This window comes from Manduca sexta, chromosome 27 (assembly GCF_014839805.1).
Source record: "Manduca sexta isolate Smith_Timp_Sample1 chromosome 27, JHU_Msex_v1.0, whole genome shotgun sequence".
Classification (NCBI taxonomy): Eukaryota; Metazoa; Arthropoda; class Insecta; order Lepidoptera; family Sphingidae; genus Manduca; species Manduca sexta.
The window spans coordinates 12,388,375-12,410,455 of record NC_051141.1 but is presented as its reverse complement, the minus strand read 5'-3'; the positions used below and the strand labels follow the sequence as shown (position 1 = coordinate 12,410,455).

Genomic DNA, 22,081 nt, shown 5'->3' with positions numbered 1-22,081 from the left:
GGATACTGCTTTACACTTTATTGCGATGTTTTCTTGGCTTTAAACTATTTAAAATGAAAACTGAAATTCTTGTAAGGATTTGCCACTCGCGCTCTTTGCCTACTAAGAGTAAAAGGGGCGACTATATCCGAATAATATATTATTACTAGTAACGCAAAATTATTACTTTATCTCGTTTGTCTAAAAATTTATTAAAACAGTTATTTCTACTGCGGTCTTAAATAGTATAGCCAAAAACCATAATATTTAAATGTAGAATGTAATTGAAGATGTTTTTTTAGTTCCATTTCGATTCCAATATCATACTTCTAGCATAAAAGAGTCGGCGTAAGCAATGAAGGCCAAATTAATAAAAAGCTGAGACTTATTTAAATGATTTATTCATTGAGATGCATAATTACGGCATTGTAGACTATTCTCATGATAATTGTTTTTTTACGATTACGCCTTCAATGGTATAGGAAAACAAATAAAATAAAACTTGGTGCGGTACATAATCCAAGCAATGCGGTTTCCGTATCCAGTTACATTGGGAGTTGTGGTTTGCTATGCGTCTACAAGTGGACACCGCCAGTATGACTCCCCAAAACGAACGTAACGCATACTTACTTGTGACAATTCCGGTTTATATAGATTTACTAATATGATTGTATGAATAATTGACAAGTTATTGTCACTAAGGTAATTAAACCACGATACAGTTTATTTTATACATACATATTAGATTGCGGCTATATTTTGATTTAGTTATATACTGCTAGCCTATCTTTTTTTATTGTAGCGTTAATTCGGTGCATAAGTATGCCAGTTTTCACCTTTTGCTTCGTGCATCGATCTTGTGCATCGTTGTCATTAAATTATCATATTTTTCTGTATGTCCTTATTACCATATTTTGCTGCGTTATAAGCTTACTTTTAATTGTAGCAAGTGAAGTTAAAGTTAAAAACGTTCTTAATAATTAAATAATTACAGAAATTCGACGAAATATTTTAAGCAAAATTTAGCTATGATTTCTCAATAACAAGTTTTAGAGTTAGTCATACCGCAGTGTGCCAAATAACTTCTGGATTTGTTGTGACGTCACAAACAAGTAGCAAAATAAATTATATATATGCATAAAATGGCTCCATAGATTGCCAAGTGTCAGTTATGCAGAGTAATATTATTCGTGTAGTGCATTTGTAATTCTTAAAAGTAAGACGGCATTAATGAGGCGCTGCACTGCAGTCGAGTACTGTGTATTAGCTTCTACACACGACACCAGAGGGGTTTTAACACATTTTCGGAATAATAAGCACTCTGTAACGTTCAGGGTTACTTCATATAACTATTAAAACTATAAGAATCTAAGCACGAATTCCAGCAAAAAACAAATATGTTCCTTTAATGCCTACTGTAAAAAACTTATAGAATATAGAAATTCAAAAAATATGATTTATATTTAAGTACCTGTAATGATACAGCACGTTTACCCGCTTTGATTCTATATGCATATATATTTGCAGTATAATTTTGACTAGTGCCGTTTCCTCTTATATGCTTTTATTTTGCAATTACTAATGCCAGTATCTGAGTGCCGGGAACCCAGTGAAAAAACGTTGGTCTTCGACAACACAGTGTTGCGTACGCTAGTTCAACATAGTGCTAGGTACGTTACTATCACCACACATTCTGACTCCACTCCACTATTGAGAAATTTGAAGAGATATTTTCGTTGCTTGTTACTCTAGTTAGCAATAAGTAATAACGCTTTGGTAATGATGAAACCTAACCAACAACCAACATCTACAAAATAGACGTCTATCACTACATTATCTTCCATTATAACCATTTTACACCTACCCATTAATTATTTTTTGTATCTCGGCTTTAGATGGCATCAAAAACTTATGAATAACTTATGCAAAGCATGACAAAAGAAAGTATAAATTAGTATATATTTTTGATTATGAACTCAGAAAAAAAATGTTCACACAAACTAATATTACACATCAATGAACAGTATATAGTCACGCGGCATAGTTGTACAGTATATTTCGGCGGCAGCAGTGATCCTTCCGAATAGGTAGTCGCGTGCATCGAATATCGATATGATTTAACGTGTTTCAAAGCACTCTAGTCCTTGCTCGTCGCTGCTGTTATACCTATTTGTAGTTTATTGTTCAAATGCTATGTACTCGCACGGTTGAAATGTATCAATTAATTACTGATAGTAAACTAAAATAAATCCTTCATTTGTTACGAATTCTTATTGCATTTTAAAGTGTATGTAGCTGTAGAAATTGGGTTGTATGCGAATCGATTTGATTTTAGAAATGAACTTTTTAAGCTCAATTAACATGGCTAAATTGTAAGGAGTTATGTACAATGTATTCGAAATGAGATCTATACGGTTAAACTGACTTGCGTATTTTGGCTGGTTCTGTTGAAGAAGACGATGGCTCGGTCTTCGCAAGACGTCGCAGGGCAAGACGGACAAGGCGCCCAGCGGCGCTCAATCCCCGGCCACCACCGATAAACCGGCGCCATTCAAGAAAGTACCGTCCGATAAAAAATTGAAGGTGAGTCATTATTAAGTTACGCTTGTGACAATGTGAAGTAAATGATTTTATTTGGATAATTATGCAGAAGTATTGTTATGAACATTTAGGAAATCAAACCTCAAGGTTTGCTAGCGAGAAAATCGATCTATGATTGGCAGTTCCGGCTTCTTATTCCATTGGTACTAAAGTGTGAAAAGTATATTTAGTGTATACTAATCATAATGTAATAAAGATTAGTATTATACAATTTTCTTATAACTTATACCTTTAATGATAGAAGCATACTATCTTCTACTTCAAACCACTACACCAAGGTATAACTTATTCTTGGTATTATGTACCCAAGTAGTGAACTACTTTGATATATTAATTTCGAAATACAGTGAAGGTGCAAAGTTACCGAGGCGAGTTCGCGTACGCTGACACAGACGCTGCGAGTTCGTAATAAATAATACTTTGTAATTAACAATTAGTAATATGTTTTAATTGTATGCGAATATGCAAAAAAAACGTCTCGATATTTAAATCTACAACATAACAATGTTTTTGATGACAGCTGCCGTACGCCAACGACCACGGCCGCAATGATGACACCGCTGAAGGTGGCCACGGCGTAGCCAGCGCTCTCGACGAGGCCGAGGATGATGCCGCCGATGTGGAACTGCCTCCACCGATGAAGCCCATCCAGGTTAGCGTTAACTGTAACATCATATTTTTGAACAAATATGGCTTGTCTGTAAGGGTTTGCCGATTTGATTATTATGTTAGTATAAGTATCAATGATCAACTATCATCAGAATTAAAAATGAATACATCGCTATCGTAATATCCCGCTATAATAATGTAGCCAAATATAGTATGTTAATATTATGACAATTATGTAAACAAAATATTATGTTTCTTCACAATATAAGGTCAGAGAGAACTAGTTCATATAATATTGTTCATTCATTTAATTCATTCTATTATTATAAGCAATGAACGTATTAAAAACATATTTTCTACCTATTTCAGTATTATTTAATAGTCATCAAATATCGACGTTTTGATAATATCGATCGTACCTAATCCCTCTATGCTAAAATTCAAATTGGCATAAGCATAATTTTAAGTCGTGAAATAACGTCCAAGCTCCTTAAAATAAAGATTTAAAAAAAAACAAATGTCTTCTTTTGTTAAAAAAAATAAATTGTGAAAAGTAAATATTATGAAACTAAGTAAATTCTAAAAATATTTCATAAATTATAATGAATAATACTTTTTGACGTTAATGTTCTTTTTAATATATTAACTTAACCATCTAAATGTCAAAAAAAGAAACAATAATCGTATTCTTTAATTGAAACACCAAACTCCGTAACGGATTTTATTCAAATTAATTGAATTAATTTCTAAAAGATATTGGAATTCTCCTTTGTTATTTTAGAGTAAAATTACGTACGTCATAAAATTTAATATGACGAAATTTTAAAGGCGGAAATATCCATGCATATTAATTATTTTTACGTTTTTCTTTCAACTGCGAGAACTAATCACTAACTAGACGTGAATTTAAATTCTTTACTTGTCAATACTTGTTTAGTTACCCAGATTAAAGGTGAAACAAAATGTATGAAAAATGGACCTTAAGCTATAACCTTAAGTCTCTTTTGCATTATGTACTTAAAATTTGCGAAGTTTGCGGAGAAAAATATAGATATTGCATCGCACATTATTCGCAATATTCACAAGTTCTTTATAAAAGTATGTGTGATGTATGTATTTGATATAATAATGGGTCAAAAATAAATCCTTTAATGATTTTGATGTGTGATTCAATGAGCAACCCGGCATTTCATGATGTTTCACAAAAAATGCATCTTTAATGCCGCATTGCTCCAGTAAAGTGGAAAGAATTCGAAGCTTCTCTTGTGATAACTACTGTAATATAACAAATACTTGTTATACCTACAATGTACAATGTAAATCGTGTTGTCTAGTCAGTGAAATTGCTGGTTTATTACCCGGGAGCTTTGACATAGAGGGCCGGGCGCCGTGTGCCGCCATAGTCAGTCAAATATCACAAGCGAACATTGCCCGTGCAAATTATAATTTGTTACATTATATACCCGAATTAATGTATCGTCGCACAATTAAAGTGACACTCACTGGCTGCACGCGGGTAGCAGAGGAAATGTACATGCATACATATTTTTTCCGTCGTACAGAACATTAATCAATTATTCACATGAACCTTCTTCTTGCATCACACTCTTATTGGAGTATCGCTCGATCATCCGTTCAGTAGTTTGTGGGTTTATTGCATTCAGACAGACGCAACGGAGAGTGGGGAGGGGCTCTATGTTTTATAATATATAGGAGTAATATAAATATATTGTGATGACGGTTAACATTGAACTCGTTTCTCTTCCCAGATAAAGATAAATAAAAATAAATTAACATGAGTTTAATGTACGTATCAAGTATAGTGGTGCTTTTGTGAACCACACATTATTAAATAACCCGAGGACAAGTTTCCGGGAGTCAATGTATCAATAAGCCGGAAACGTGATTGTCGATAGTCGCCGAGCCACTGGCTTCGTGTATCCGGCAGATAAATCCGGAACTCTCTCTCGATGTACATAGTTTACTACACCCGCATCACCGGCATGAGCCCGTCAACTTTATCATACACCTGCCAAATGTACCTTATATACGACACCTACATTCACACTGCAATCATTAATGGAATGACAGGCCGTGACCCGAGCTAGTGTGTTCTTAGCACCTGTGAGACTGTTTACACAATGAACATAATATTTCAAGAAAACTATCCTTGCGTAGTAAAAATATGATATTTAAAATTAATATAGTTTAATCCAAGTACATTCGGTTTTATTAATACGGGGACAACAAATTGACCCCACTGCATTTGATGGTAAGCGGAGTGGGGTCCAGAATGTCGACTGATGAGGGATAAGCATGCCTCGCCAGAAGACACAATTATACCGGCCTGCTTAAACAATATGTAGACTGGCGACAGGCTGGTGGATTTTACAACTTGTGTACGGTGGTCGCTATCCGAGCGGATAAAAATATCCTACTACTGGCGTCTTAACTCAGGACGATCAATCGAAAATGGCGAATACTTTTGCAGCTTTTGTAATTAAGAATTTTTATTTCTTAATTATCCTTAGATGGCCACCAAGAAAAGAAACTTAGAAAGTATTGCAATGTGGATGACTGAATAAGTACCTGACATTTTTAATCCATCAGTATAATTGAAAAAATAAAACGACCATGAGTATATTTAAATAAATAATTGTTTAGTTTGCATAAACATATTCGAGACACAACTCATTGCTCATATTTAACAAATCTTACATTAATATGCAGTTTTCCGACATGACGCTAATCAGTGAGTGCAAGGAACACCTTTTCGCAATATGGTTGACCACCTTTAAATTTCGGAAATTATTAAAATATTCTTTAAAACGGGGCGAAATAGGTAGTGTCTCTTCAAATTGTCGTTTCATATTATTTTCCACCACAGTTCGACCTTTATGACTAACTTTTACTACTAACTCTAACTACCACCTCGAATAACTCACGTGATTATTCTAGAAACAGATTTTCTATCCCACTACTTTTCCGGATTAAATAGTAATAGCAAATTTTTTCATTCAACTGGTAAACGAAATGAGCCATAAAGATTGCAATACGACCTGAAAATTGTTTTAACTTCAAAGCTCTCTGTAGCAAAGCTAGTATCCCGATACATGAGATGTTAAGTCGTACAAACACCCTTAATTATAATGGCGACAATGTAATTGCATAACGTTGTTTAACCGCAGAAATATATCACTTATCCAGGCCAGTTGAGTACGTGGGACCTGCCATCCATGACTTAGACTGTTTCTGTGTCAGATAAATCTATTTGTCAGTTTATATCTCACAAACATCCAAACATCTTAACAAAAACTCACGTTTATAATGTGAGGAGGATATGACGACGCAGGCGTAAGTCGTTTTCTGTTCATCATTATATTGTTTATAAGTAAATCCTATTGTGTATATTTAAAAATACGCGCGTGGTTTAAATAAAAGTAATTTAAACCGAATCAAAATAAATAAAAAAATGTATATAATATTTGATGAATTACACAAGCTTATGTGAAATGTGAAATATAAAATAAAATAAATGTTTACGTTATTAGTCAGTCCTTTAAAAATGTATACGTAATTATTTACACAAGAACATGAATGATATTATACAAAGTGGATTACTTTACTGCATCGGAAATGAAATAAAAGTCACACTTAGTTCTTTTATTATGTCAGTCCCTTGATACGCTTTACGGCACGTCTAACGGAATTTGTGCTAATATGATAAAGGATGCTGGCCGCAATATTCCCTGCATTCGCAGTTGCGTATTTTAGCTTTAAAGTGGAAATGGAAAAAGAATTATCTATGCAGAAAATTCCGCGAACATTAATATAAAAATTGTATGCATAAATTTTTATAAATGACTTTTTAATCTTATTAATGGACTGAGAAAGAGAGTCTGTATACATATTCACTGAAAAAAAAAATGTGTAAAGTTCTTGATAGTTTTCTGATACATATCTCTACGAGACGCTGGGTGAGTCCCAAAGGCTTAAGTAATTAATTCTAATTAGATTGATGCACTATTTAATTGTATAGTTTACTGCTCAAGATGACCTTCGGGGACAAACGTGCAATTACTTTTAGGATAGCCTCAGGCGTACAATTTAATTCTGAATCTTAACTAGACTACTCGGCAGGAACAGACGAAAAATGGACAAGATTTTTAATAACTTAATGTATTAACAAAGTAACTTACACAAACACATGTATTGTGAACCTCCATTTCTTGAAGTTAGGTAAAAAATCTTTAAAATTGACTGGTTACATGTGAAAATACATACTTTTCGAAATAAATTATTTGAATGTCGATTTGTATCGAAAAAAATAAGTGTATGCTAACAAGACATGGTACAAGTACATAATGACAAGATGCAAATAACAATAGTGATCGATCGATCGGCTTAACTAGTGGCACACTCTGTCGGCACGAAGGCTGTGACGTAATGCCACCCAAAATTAGATCGTGTTTAGTCCATAAAGAAGGTTTGTTTTCCTTCCTCATTCAAATTATGGACGGGCCTATTACCGATGTAACCGGCTATCTAACCAAAAAAAATGGCATAAGGGTATCCTAAGGGTAAATCAGAGTGAAAAAGTGGTTATATCATATATATACTTACAATATAAATGGTGTGAATATCATACTAGCTACAATATAACTGCTATCAAATTCTAATAATAGGACTATAAGCATACATGGGCATATATATGCCGGATTTGTAATGAACGTTACTTTACGTTCATTACAAATCCGGCGTCACAGGAAGAATAAAATTGTAATATATTAATTTCAAAAGAACGCAGCAGTTGATCAACGGAATATGAAACTTTTCGCTACGTATATTGGATCTGCTAATGTTAAGCATAGGATTGTAATGTTAAACAGTAATCACATATACTGTAATTACTATACCAATCAATACTATATGAACCAATACTATATTTTCATGTACTTATAGTAAATTTCTGCCACAAAGGACGACTTTTGATTTGACTTCCTATGACTCAAAAGAATTTTTAATAAAACTTGCCGACGAACCCTGGCAGCTCCGCATTTTATTTTAAAACAACGCTTTGTCATTCCACTTAGGGAACCCGTAGTTTCTTTTGTTAGGTACCGAAGAAATATCTAATATGTCATCAGGTCTTATGGTTTATAAATTGGTCGATTTATTCAATTCGTTTACCGATATGTATAACTAACCTAAGGCTATTTGTACTTAGGATCCTCAGAGCGTGCTGCAGCAAGCGCCGACTCCTGCGGCCGCATCATCTGTTCCCTCATCCGGGGTAAGTAATCCATCTACATATTAATCTCTTCGACAACATTAACTCCCGCTTATATTACGTCTCTAATATCAATATGAATAACTTTCATATTCCAATAATCTAACAATTTGCACTGTGTTCGGTGCAGTGTCATACTAAGTTCAAGCCGCAGAAGGCATTTCCATTTTTCTTCAAAAAATTATGGGAAACATACATTACTAAAAAAATATTAGAAACATTACCAATTACCATTTGCATTTCTCATAGTACATGCACGAGGGACACAATTTTTTTGCGAAAAGAGAAGTGGACAGGCAGTTTGGATCATTTATTAAATACAATATCTACTAATCACCAGCGTGTAGCTGTTGAATTTAAATCAAAATGATTTGCTGCCGTTGTTTCCCGATGTAAACTATATGCAGTGTCATGTCAATATAAATTCGGAAACAATTAGAAATCAATTAAAATTTATTTATTGAAATATAATTTTCTGTGAATTCACTTGGCTGTTGCCGAACATTATAGAGGTCGCGCCGCACAATGTCACTGCACCGTTCACACGGAGCGAACCCTAACAGTTTAACCGATGGGTACACGTAGGTGCTTTTCTACACAGGTACATATTATATTGATAAAATTTTCAGAATCCACTGTCGATGGACTCCGTCGACAGTAACGGCGGTCCTGCCGATATCGCTGAAATAGAGCGCATCGTTAAAGAGCGAATGGTTCGGTCCTAAATTAAAGCATGTAGTGTGCATGGTGTTTTTTTTTTTGTTTTCGCTTTCCCCGCAACGTTTTGAACGGTGTTTTTTGTATATATTTTTCTTTGATATAATATTCAGGTAATCGAAAACTATACAAAAAATGAAACATATTTTATGGTGAAATTCATTGACACGAATGCATAATTCCGCTGGTTATTGTATACAATTGCTTACGTTACATAGCTATAACGTGTCCGTATAGCTAGGGAGTAAATCAATGTTAGGTGACGCAGGGAGATGACCCTCGACACAATAGCTTTTGTCTCTGAAATTCGATAATTTGTAGCCGTTTATAGATTATTGCAGCCTGTACATTTACAACAAATATTAACTTAAACAAAACCTGCAATATTCGTAGTACATCTATTCATTAAAGTTATAGATGAATATGTGCCTATTTGATGTTTATCTGATTGTTATATTATATATTTTTATCGGTATTAAATGATAATTTTATTCAATGAATTTTAATGCGTTCACTATAAGGACATTGGATGTTAAAAATTAACATACATAACTCATCAAATATGATATTAGAAAGCGCTGTTGGAAAACACACCTTTCTGAACGTGGTGGTGGATCGGGAAAATGTTGGCCTTTGTGTGATTTTTATTACTTTCATGTTGCAATTTGATATTTAATAAAAGTCTATGACGTGATTTGTTCCTCCTGGTCAATATCAACAGAAGAGAAAACGTCTTTGTTCCATTGAATTTTTTAGATAGATCCCAAAGAATCTGCAAGACTCCTGACACCCGCCTCCCTCCTGCATTTCATAATCCCACCGCTTGTCGTTTTATATTCATTAATTTGCTACAATTATTAGTTACGTGGGTGCTGCTTTGTTTTGCATGATTTTATTTCCTTGTGCCTGTGTCGAGATGGTTATCGCTTTAATTTTATATTTTAATCTCAATCTTATATTAACTTTTGTTTACTGCCCGCAATGGTTCATAGTTTACGTCACCATTTTGTATAATTTTATTTTTATGTTTTGGGAATACACGAGTGTTTGAAAATTTAACGGCATGTTGGACGTATTCATTAAATTGATCATAAGAAGATTCGTGTTTTTCTAGTTTAGGTATATCTATTTCTTAGACATAATAATAAATTGTCATTATCAGTTGTCATCATACACCCAACTGATTCATTTTTGACAAATAGCATTTATTTCTAAAACATAAATACTCTGATAACGCACGATACGGTTTCCATATCGGAATGGCACTCAGTGCATCGTAACTGGTTTGGTGCGACAAGGATTTTAGCGGGAAAAATTAACATGTAATCTCATAGGGTGGTTCGTGACGCCGCGCTTTCTGAAAACGGATTTCAGCATTCCTATAATTAATATTTGGAATGGTATATAATATCATGATTTCTAAATGGATAGGTATTTACATATATAAAATGTTCATTGTAGAACCGGTCTGAACTAAAATGATGCGATAATAATGAATATGGCAAGCTCATGAAAAGTGAATGTCTCAAATCTAATCTATTATTTTACTATATTTATTTAAAGAAAAAATATTTTTTATGTCAATACGCAACGTGCATATATGTTATAAAATTTTCCCAAAATTCAACTGTTCCACAAACAAATAACTAATGGTCCGTAGCCTGATATTGCATCGTTCAAAAGCTATTTACATCATATTTAGTAAAATCTTTATAAAAATACATTTTAATAACGCACAAGTCAAAGAACCGGCCATGTTTCTTTAACTTTATTGCAGAAGACCAGTGTAAACCCAAATCCTATTAATATTTTTAACATACGACGTATTCTCTTTATTTATTGAGCGACTCCCACAGGATTATTTGCTCTGTTATATTTACGTTATTACGTACTACAAGTTAAACTCTTATTATATTGACTGAATGTTTAATAACTTTTAGCGTGGAAATAAAACTTGCACGAATTTTGAAATATCGTAAGATAAATTTAAAAAAATGCATCTTAACAGCATCATCGTTTGTAATAATAATAATATGTTTATTGTAATAAATAATGAAATGGCATAACGTTCAGGAGCAGCACGGCGGTGCCGGCGCTTCGGGCCGAGCCTCCGAGGGCTATGAAGACGTACAGCCTGCTCCGAAGTCCACCGAAGAGATTCTGAAGAATCGTGGGTTTGTGCTGCGCGAGCTTGTGGACACAGAGGAGATCTACGTGTCCGATCTGAGCCTCATCTGCGAGGGATACATGCGACACATGCAGGTAATTTGTTGTAAAAAAGTAATTTAGGCATTTGGTTTTTACCAATTTCACTAAATGGGATTTTGTTTTTTGTTTATGAACATTAATAAATATTTCTTAACATATTGTTTAATGTTTAAGGATATTCTATTTATCATAAGTTTATAAGTTAATCACTTCGTGAGAAAAATAATTAACCAAATTATTTTAAACGGGCCTGCATACAGTAAAGAATATGAATACATTTCAAATGATAACAATTACATAGATGCACATTTAAATACATTTTATTATATTTACAAATACTAATAATCGTACTAATATAATCAATGCGGAAGATTGTGAGGATGTATGTTTGTTGCTCTTTCACGAAAAAACTACTGAACGGATTTGGATGAAACTTTACAGTAATATTGATTATACATCAGAATAATACATAGACTACAATTTATAATGATTTTGTGTAATTTGGTCATAATATAATGATACATATCAAGTAAATAAGAAAAAAATATATCCCGAAAAACTCCACGCGGGCGAAGTTGCGAGCAAAAGCTAGTCATCACTATAAATACAAACAGCAATATTTTGCTCAAATACAGTAGAAATGTACTTTGGTAGGTAATCTTGTATGCGTGACAACTGAGAACTATACTACAATGACTTAAATTTATTGGTAGTTATGTCGTGATGATTCCTTTAACTATTTGAAGTAAAAAATGATTATGCAATTGCTTAGAGGGTATCGCCATTGTCATCTCCTTTTTTTTTTTATTGAAAAAGGTGAAAGTAAGTAACAAAATGTATTTCTATTTACCTGAGTCTTATTCATTTTAAATGTATATATTAGGTGTTCCAAACGCCCCGTTCCAAATGGCCGATATCTGAACGCAGTAACTGGGTCACCATTACCACAAACCGAGCAAGGACACTCGCGAAAGTCAACAAAGAGGAATAGCGACAAAGTGGCGCTCTCCGCCCAAACTATCCAATTACACATTTCTAGCGTAACAGATTTTCGTAGCAATGGATATAGTTTATACTCGGCTACAAGCTATGATGTGAGTGGCGTGCGACAGGATTACACAAGGATCGTTTGTCATTAACATCGGTTGGATGTCTACACGTAGTACGTTCACATGTGTCATGGCCGACGAGGGCTTGTCGCGTCTCAAGTTCATTTTGGTTTGCACTCATCATGAATCTTGACACTTGGCACCCAAATTATTCTGCGTAACCGAGCGTTGAGGATCGAGTTCATGATAAACTCTACCAAGAGTTCATAATTTACTTACCTACCTGTCTAGTTTTACGCATTTTACTCCAGTTTGTGATATTATATCAAATGCTGATATGTGGCTGACATCAACAATGTTTATACGCTCTGAAAAAAATGTAGAAAAGTTTACTAAAGAATATAAACGCTTCTTGTTTGGACGCTACTTTTTTTATTTTTTAACACATTCAAAGCAACTACAAACTTATAGTATAACGAAGTTGTGATAATGTGAACCTGGGAATCATTAAAAAAGTAATTTTAGAACCCTCCATTTAAAAGAAAATGACGTGACTTTTACGAGAAAGACAATGGACTAAGTAAATTAAAAAGTAATTCATTTTACTGTTGCATTGTACTTATATTTTTTGTCGAATGTAGAATAAAAATTTTTCTCACAAAGGAAGACAAACACAAAACAAGCTAAATGGAAAACATTTTATAACAAAATTAATACGCACTAGTCACTTCTCTGTCCTCCGGGTTGAAAAATAATTGCCAACTAAGCAAGTTAGTCTTTTACGAGAAAACTTGGATACAAAAAGTGGAATAACTTAAGATTTATTTGTAAGGCATATTTAAGTCGTTATTCACTAGGTACCTGTTGATGCTCAACTAGTCGGTTTGTACGTTGTCGAACATAGCGAACCGATAATCACAAATCTGTACTTAATATCGTTTTTTGTCCATTCAAAAGTTTAATCAATTAGGTAAAATTTTTATTATCCTGAACAAAGTCGCTTCTACAGAAAACATAAGAATAATTACTTTTGCAATGCAACGTTACGCTGTGACCAGAGAGTATTCGCCGAAAAGAGCCCAAGCAAGACCAACAACACCTGTATGTGTGTATTTGTGTACAAGCGGTGATACGTTACGATGTATTTCATCATGAACGACCGTACAAACGGACAAACATTTAGATAAGTTACGAGCTACGTTACACCCAGTGTGGACGGTGACATCTCAAGTGACTCAAAATATTCGGCTCACCAGAATAACACGCGTCATAAGCCTGACTTTCTTTCAAAGAAAATATCTATTATGGTCCATGTTCTGGAGACATCCACAGTTGGAATGTTTCTGGATATTTCGCCTTTTCGACATGTGTTTCATGGTTTCAAACACCCAACCTGCAGGTATTTTAAGCAGTTGTACACAGATTATAGTATACTAGCTTTTGCCCGCGGCTCCGCCCGCGTAATAAAGGGGGCTAATGTTTTCAGTTTAAACAGTTACGCTATATATTTTCTTGGGAGCCTATATTCTTCTAACTATATTCTCCCAACTATCTCAATACCAAATTTCATCTAAATCCGGTGGGGATTTTTTTAGTTTAACGCCTTCAGGCAGACATATAGGTGCAGCGAGGGACTTTGTTTTATAATATATTTTTGTAGAACTTTTTAAGAAAGTTGCATAACTTTTACTGTTTACGCAGCGCACGCAATGGAAGTTCTCAAAAGATTAAAATTTTCTTAGTTTTTGCAACATTTTTCATTACTGCTCCGATCCTTTTTGGTCATAGTGTGACGATATATAGCCTTTAGCCATCCACGATAATAGGACTATCCAACACTAAAAGATTTTTTCAGTTCGAACCAGTAGTTTCTGAGATTAGCGAGTTCAAACAAATAAACTCTTCAGATTTATACAGGATGTCCCAGAAAATAGTGTCAAGCGGAGGTCCAGAGATAGAGCACCCCTTGGGGTATCTGAATCACCCCCATGTATGTTCCTGGACCTTCGCTTGACACTACTTTCTGGGACACCCTGTATAATAGTATAGATTATGTGATTATAGAGTAACGATTGTGCGATGCGTTAGGATTCGGCTCGCCTTCGAGATTACGATATTTGGACGCAGCATTATATAATTTGACAATATATATATTCTTATTTTCATTCAATAAAAAAATAGCAATGCAATCTACAAAAAATAAATAAGTTTTATTTTATTTCACACAATAAAAATGTTGCAATTAAACTTATTGTGTATCGGTGATTTGGAGATTTGAATTTCATCTACTACGTATGTGCCTAATCCAAATTGCCATAATAAGTAAAATTGTGTAACTGCTTCGCTATTGACAGATCCAACAACGTTGCTTGTTCAATTTAGCTCATGGGCCACGTTATGTTTTCCTGTACTACTTGTCTATGATTATTATTGGTATTTCCAAGAAACAGCTAAGCTCAATTAGAGCACGTTGCCGTTTTGAGATTTGATTTACAGCCCTTAATGTGATGTGTTGTATCTCAGAACCCGAATGCGGATCCCCCGCTGCCTGAGGGACTGCGCGACCGCCGTCACCGGATGATTTTCGGCAATCTGGAAGCTATTTACGAGTGGCACCGCGAGTAAGTAACCTCTCTCATATTTGTTGCCTACTAAATTGATTAAAAGAGCAGTTGTCTTCATCGGGAACGGGATCTAAACATGTTTCTAGACCCAATATAGTATGATCACCTCTAAAGTTTGTGTGTTGACTAACAATATATCAAGTATTATTACCAGACCACATGTATGATTATTACTTCCACATAACATGAGGAAATACTAGAATTAAATTACCAAAGCGATAAACAGTCTTATTTACGTATATTTTTTTTTGGTTCGGTTTTTAATAACTGAAGAATTTGTTCAGTTAATATCATATCTCAAAACTCATGTAATATGCAATACAACTAAGTTACGTGTAATTGTATAAACCAAACCCTGATAAAATATGCCTGTTAACAACAAGCTAATTTATGTCGCCTTCATATTATGTTGTTTTTGATGAAGACTTAACATGAAGAATATTATGTGCACAGATTTTGTTTCTTTTTGTTTGATTAAATAGTATCATGTTTATTGTAAAGCTAAGCGAATGCGTAGCTGCTGCGCAATGCGACTGTATATAGACTGTAAACTAAGCGTCATTTTAGTTTTATACTTACAAATTGAAGTTTAATAATAAAACAATTATAGTTCCAGTAAAGGGTTTTAAAAGAAAAATCTGATGGTGTATTTGTACGAACATTCGACTTAAAAGTACAAAATCTACATTAACTAGCAATATTACGCTGCGTTAATTAAGGAAATAGCAAACTGAAAGATTTGCTTTTAAGTAAATATTTTTGAATAATGATTGTTTTGAATATGATTTTGTGAGCATGTTGTCCGAGCGCACGGTGCGTGCGCGGTGCGTGCACGCTGGGCGCTGGCACATGCGTCACGAGAGCTGTGTGTGTGCAGTAAGTTCGTGCGCGAGCTGCACGAGTGCGTGCAGAGGCCGGAGCTGCTGGGGCCGCTGTTCCGCCGCTTCCTGGAGAAGCGCATGTTCTTGTACGAGGCGTACTGCCGCAACAAGCCCGTCTCGGAGTACATCGTGTCCGAGCACGAACACTACTTCCAAGAGCTGCGACACAAGCTCGGCCACAAACTGCAGGTATGTCCTTGTTTCCTGACTTTCGTTTGAGCTCGAGAAAATCTTTCGATCCCCATTCTGCCTTTTGGAGGTAGATTTTCGTGATATCTTTTTGTTATACCTACATATTTTTTAAAGTTCTAATTAGTGAGTACTTTATATTTGCTGAAATTTGATTATGATCGGTCCACTCGGTAAATGAGCTTAAGGGTGATTAATCATTCTTCCACTAGATTAATTACCAACGAAAATAAATTGCATTCAATACTCTTGAACATAATAACGGCGATAGTTAATTAAATCTGTTCGAGTATGAATATTCGATACTCTTGCATAAGATTTATTACCGTGGAAGAGTTCACATAAAATCCACCACCATACAGAGAATTGAAAATGATTTCGTAAACCGTAATTATCTTGCTAATTTTGTGTTTTGTATTTTGTGTGCGCTATATCAACGGTAATTATGACAATGGCCCGTGTCCGAGATCCCGTAGGGCGCTAATGCGTAGCCGGGTTGTGTGCGTGGAATAATACTACACGATTTTCCTCTAACTACACGCTTCTTATTCGCCAATGCTAATTATAAATGACAAATTGGAATATAATTGACGTTCTTTCGTTAATTAAAAAAGTGCTATCTGTGAGAGGACAGAATGTGTCGTGTGATCGTTAGTCATCATTGAGATTTCTGTTTGCGCATGTTTTCCTTGCATCACATAGGAGGCACCTTGCGTTCGCGCTCGCGCTTACTCTTGTGACGCCGCGCGGATTTGCTTTATTCGCACTCATTCAGTGTCTCATTCGCATTAATACTGTCAAACGTTTAAATCCATCAGTATCCCCTGTGTCCCTTAACAAATAATGGCTTTGAAGACAAACTCCAATGAAGGTGTAATACTAATGCTTATACTAATTTTGAATCACGTGAATCCTGGCGTAAATTTCGCATTTTTGTTATGTTAAAATATGGAATTATGGAAAAATATTTCCAACATTTAATTCCATGGAGTTGGTATATAAATATTTAATAATGCGACACTTAGGCCACAACTTTAAGTTAAGCACCTGCTGTTGTGTTATAGCACTCTTTCGCTTTGGTGACATATTACTGGGATTTTAGGTACGTCTTAGACAACGATCATACCTTCCAGGCGCTCGCGGCTCTCTCAGCCAGGTACAAACGACACTCGGCATACGAACAGAACAACGCTGGTCGTCCGAATTACAAAATCTACATCGTATTGGCATATTTACACTAATATGAAATGAAATCATTACGGAATCATTTCAGAATTTCAAATTCCACTGGATATAAACGAATTGGCATTAACTAAATTGGAACCCAAAAGAATAATGTTGTACCAGCAGTGCTCTGAACTACAGTGCATTAATTCAAACAAGTATTTAGCGCAATGTTAATACACTGCTCGCATGTTTAGGAGTACAAAACGTGGGACTCCCGTGCGTTTTACTGGCGCGCCTAAATATTACTAAAGGCGGTAAGTAAATCGTAGCGGGGATTTACCCGGCCCGTACTCCTTGGCTCTTCGATGTACCTTATACCAAAACACACATATTATATTCATTTATGGGGGTCTTCTTTTATGTTTGCATCACACATCACAGAGCATTGACATAACATGATTATTGTAACGCTTTTAGTGTTGGCATGCCCGCGAAATTATAGATGTGCCGCCATATCGGTGTGGGCGTTAGTTATAATGAGGTTTTAATGTTTTCAGCTCGGCGACCTGTTGATCAAGCCTATCCAGCGCATCCAAAAATACCATCTGTTAGTGAAGAAGATCCTCGCGTACTCGGAGCAAGCCAAGGAGCCGGCAAACGTGATCGAGTCCCTGCGCGACGCCATGCTCTGCACCGACATCATACCAAAGAACGCCAACATGATGATGGATGTCGGCCGTCTCCAGGGTTTTACGGTAATGCTTTTTAGTCATATATTACTATATACACATAGTAGCAGTGTGAGTTTTGGCTACAGCGAACTGTTTTTAAGCATGTGCGATATGACGTTTTCAAGCTTGCTTTATATTCAGAATAACGAAATAATTAATCAGCAATCCGCTAAAATTTTATACTAGCGAAATTGCGAGTCGGTTGCGGCGGTCGAAATTTATTTATTTTCTATTTTCCGATATCTCATGCACGTATTCACTACTTAACGAAAAATAAATATATAATATTATATAATAATATTTCCATTATAGTAAACTAATGTTATTACCTACAAATGAAAAAAAAATCAAAAAGTGTAACTGCAAAAGTGCGATATTTAAAAAAAACATGTCACATTCAGTAGCTAGTTTAACCGGCTTGCTTGTGATTGCCCTAAATATACTGAGTGTTGAATACGTTTGTTTGCAGGGCAACATCACGTCACAAGGGAAGCTGCTTCTGCAGGAGACGATGTTCGTGTCCGAGGTGACCGGCAGCGGCAACGACAAGGGCAAGGAGCTGCACGTGTTCCTCTTCGAACAGTGCGTCATATTCAGCGAGGCGGTCGGCAAGAAGTCGCAGTTCACCAGCCCCACCTACAACTACAAGGGACATGTCCAGGTCACTAACATATGTCTGCATTTATAGTATAGCGAAACTCTATAATAATGATGGTAAAGCAATGGCAACACGTGCCTGGTGGATTATACCTATGGTATATATTATATAAGCTAAAAAAACTTGAGTTTCGAAGACGAACTAATTCATGCAATTCCGTCATAGATCACAAATCATAAATACGCACACATCATCACGCATTTATCCCCATAGGGGTATGCAGAGGTGCAACTAGGGCACCGGCTTTTCGTAAGTGTGTTCCGTCCCATGATTTGATAGGGGACGAGCCTATCGCCATATCGGGCATAAATTCCAGACTCCGGGCTGATATTGAGCAGTAAAACCCAAATATCACTCTGCCCGACCTGGGATTCTAACCCAGGATCTCAGAGTGCTGCCGTATCGCCCGTGCAATAACGCCTACGAGACAGTCATAATTGACTGTCCCAAACATTATTGTATGGTTATTTTGTATAAGTAACAGAACACTCACATGCAAATTCACTTTGAGATAGATATTTTAGTCTTTTTTATAGCTCTGTGCAAAGCATAATTGTGACTCGGTTAATATAGGCACAGGCCTATTAATCGTCAGCTCAGCAAAGGCTAGGCAATAAAGGTTTAATTTTAGACTGGGATGTCGTAATAGTTGCAGGTACAAGTTGTTTTAACATTGCGTCAATAAATTAAACTACATACTCGTCAATACCTCGGCTTATACATTATATTTGTGTCAAATATCGAGCATGACTAATTTTTATTGATTTTATTCATGATTTTTACCAAATATTCCGAATTGACTTCTCTGATATTTTGCTCATTTGGTAGTTGAGTACCAATGGAAAGTGTGTTGTTGCCGCTGCAACCAATTTTCTTAGAGAAGCAGTATTGGCATTGGGACACGTAAAATAAAAAGTATTATTTATTGATATTTATTTTATTCGCAATTTATACGTGTTTTTGTAGTTCTATTATTAACGCAATGTCTAAATTACTCTGCACCTATATTGCGATGCCGCGTTAATCGATCTTGGAATATTCTAATTGTTTTTAAAGCAAACGCTCTGTTTATTAATGTAAATAAAAGAAAATCAGAGACCAAACATTTGAATATTAATAAACTATTTCAGGTGAACAAAATGGAACTGGAAGAAATTGAAGGCAACGGCACGTTCATAATTCACTCGGTGGACCCCAACAAGCCGAAGCAGTCGTTCTTGTGCCGCGCGTCGGACGGCAAGCGCCAGGAGTGGGTGGCGACGCTGTCCAGCATCCTGCAGTCGCAGCGCATTTTCGGCGAGGCGCTGGAGAACCCCGGCGCGTACCTGCGCGAGCTGCACCGCGACCCGACCCGCGACCCCGCCGCGTAAGTACTCGCGGGGGAAACGCGCGGCACGTACAGCCCCCCGTTTATTATTATTTGGAACAAGCAACGACCACATCTACCACCTAATAATGTTAAACGTATTCTGAGTGCTGACGCAACTCGTCGCTATGCAGAACATGCAGATTATCTAATGTTTGACCATTGAGCCTTAAAAAGCCAGAGCGCAAGACATGGCAGTCGGCAGTACCACTCAACTCGGACACAATACGCTGCGTTGTCTCCGTCTCGGCGTGCGCTTTGTGTTATTAACACAAACATTTAACTCTGTGAAAACAACATTACATTTCAATAACAAGTTTGTTTAGGTGGAATACCTTCCGAGTCTCAATCAAAGCTAATCTAGTATGCATAATATAAAATAATTTAAAATGGCGTTTTGCCAAGTTTGCAGTTGTTCGCGGTGTTTGTTTGGATTTCACCTGTAATGTTTACCAACAAATATAATGAAATATTCCAAACGCATTAACTGTGAATCTACGCACTGCTAACCAGGTCTAATAGATGTGGACTGGCACAAATGTGGTCGTTCTTGCTCTGTTATGTTTATTTTCCTTTTTGTTTACTAACAACGGTGATGTTTGCGATAATAATAATGTTATATAATTTTATGTTATTAGTTATATATTTAATATATTCATCGCGATTGTACGTATATTCAAAATTAAGAAATAACTAGTGTAATAAACAACCACGTTAGTTGTAACACCACATTGGAATTGATATTTAGATATATTTATTTCGAATTTTTTATCGATAACGTGTGTGATGAATAATAATGTAACATTATAGAATTAACCGAACGACGCCGTCTCAGATTTTATCTCGAACCCGTCAATAAAGGAATGTGCGATATAATGTACTGCCAATATAGTAATAACAGCATGCGAACTGCCGACGTAATTTGTCCTCTCACAGTATCCGCCTCGGACTCTGCGAGATCGAATGCCAGTTGCCAAGACATCGACGCAGCTAGGATAACTTTGCTATTTAGCACACTGTGACATTATAAACGAACTCGATTTAATAAGTTAAAGTCTTGTAAATTACTTATTGTCTATCTGGTTTGTTCTGTGTATTCATGTTTTCATATTATTTAACTTACCAAGACCAATTCGATTTTACCATAATTGAAATAGATACCAGCGCACCAAATACACATTACACGGCCCGGGAATAATACTCATTGTTTTGTTAAATGTAAAAATACAAACTATATACAATATCAATAGTTACCATCGTGCACTTAAAACTTAGAGACGAAATAACTCGCTGTTTTTATTTTCTTTTGTTTGGTTCACAACTTGAAATATACACATTACACATATTATTAGCTTATTCTTAAAAATAATTTAATTACAAATATAACATTTTAGGGTGTAATTACCAAAAAAATGAACACAACATTTTTTTGTATACAATTTCGAGAATTAGTTCATCGATGAAGTTCATGAAGTGCGACTTACTTATTCCGACAATTCAAATCAATGAACGGGCCACGAACATGTTAAAAGTCCAGCGCGGCCACGTCCCGTCCGACTCTGCCTTCACTCATGGGCCACTGGGCCGCACTACTGATTATAAACAACTACTCAATCAGTATTTATTTATTAGTGATAAGTTTATACATTTAATTATAGTACTTATCCCATTAGAGGGGAGCGAATGCACATTAAAGTTCCTGGAAATATTTAAGTCTACAGGTCTTTCAGCGCTGTAGACATTTACCGCAATAAGTATGTTGTAAGTTTAAATTGGCGCGGCAAATGAATTAACGGTGCGTTTACGGGGTTCTTTATAACCTCTATCTAAACTCATGAGAGACAAAAGGGAAGAACAACACAGTATTCTAAGAATACTGTGTTGTTAAAAAAAATATGTGATACATAAGAAAAGTTATAAAAAAGCACACTTAATGAGCCCATATGTACGCGTAACGTGCTTGAACTCAAAGTGCACAAGTGTGCGCCGCGATATATCGAGAGATAGTAATC

General features: G+C 35.6%; 1 protein-coding gene across 1 annotated transcript in view; it reads left to right on the top strand.

The window, feature by feature from the left end:
- Positions 1–22,081, top strand: part of LOC115445020 (kalirin) — a 198,876-nt gene that overhangs the window by 165,615 nt on the left and 11,180 nt on the right. Inside the window, 10 exon segments of the mRNA XM_037443954.1 lie at positions 2,433–2,562; positions 3,101–3,232; positions 8,417–8,482; positions 9,109–9,192; positions 11,270–11,458; positions 14,977–15,074; positions 15,955–16,147; positions 17,872–18,069; positions 18,515–18,706; positions 19,834–20,069. Coding sequence (XP_037299851.1) covers positions 2,433–2,562; positions 3,101–3,232; positions 8,417–8,482; positions 9,109–9,192; positions 11,270–11,458; positions 14,977–15,074; positions 15,955–16,147; positions 17,872–18,069; positions 18,515–18,706; positions 19,834–20,069 — 1,518 coding nt within the window.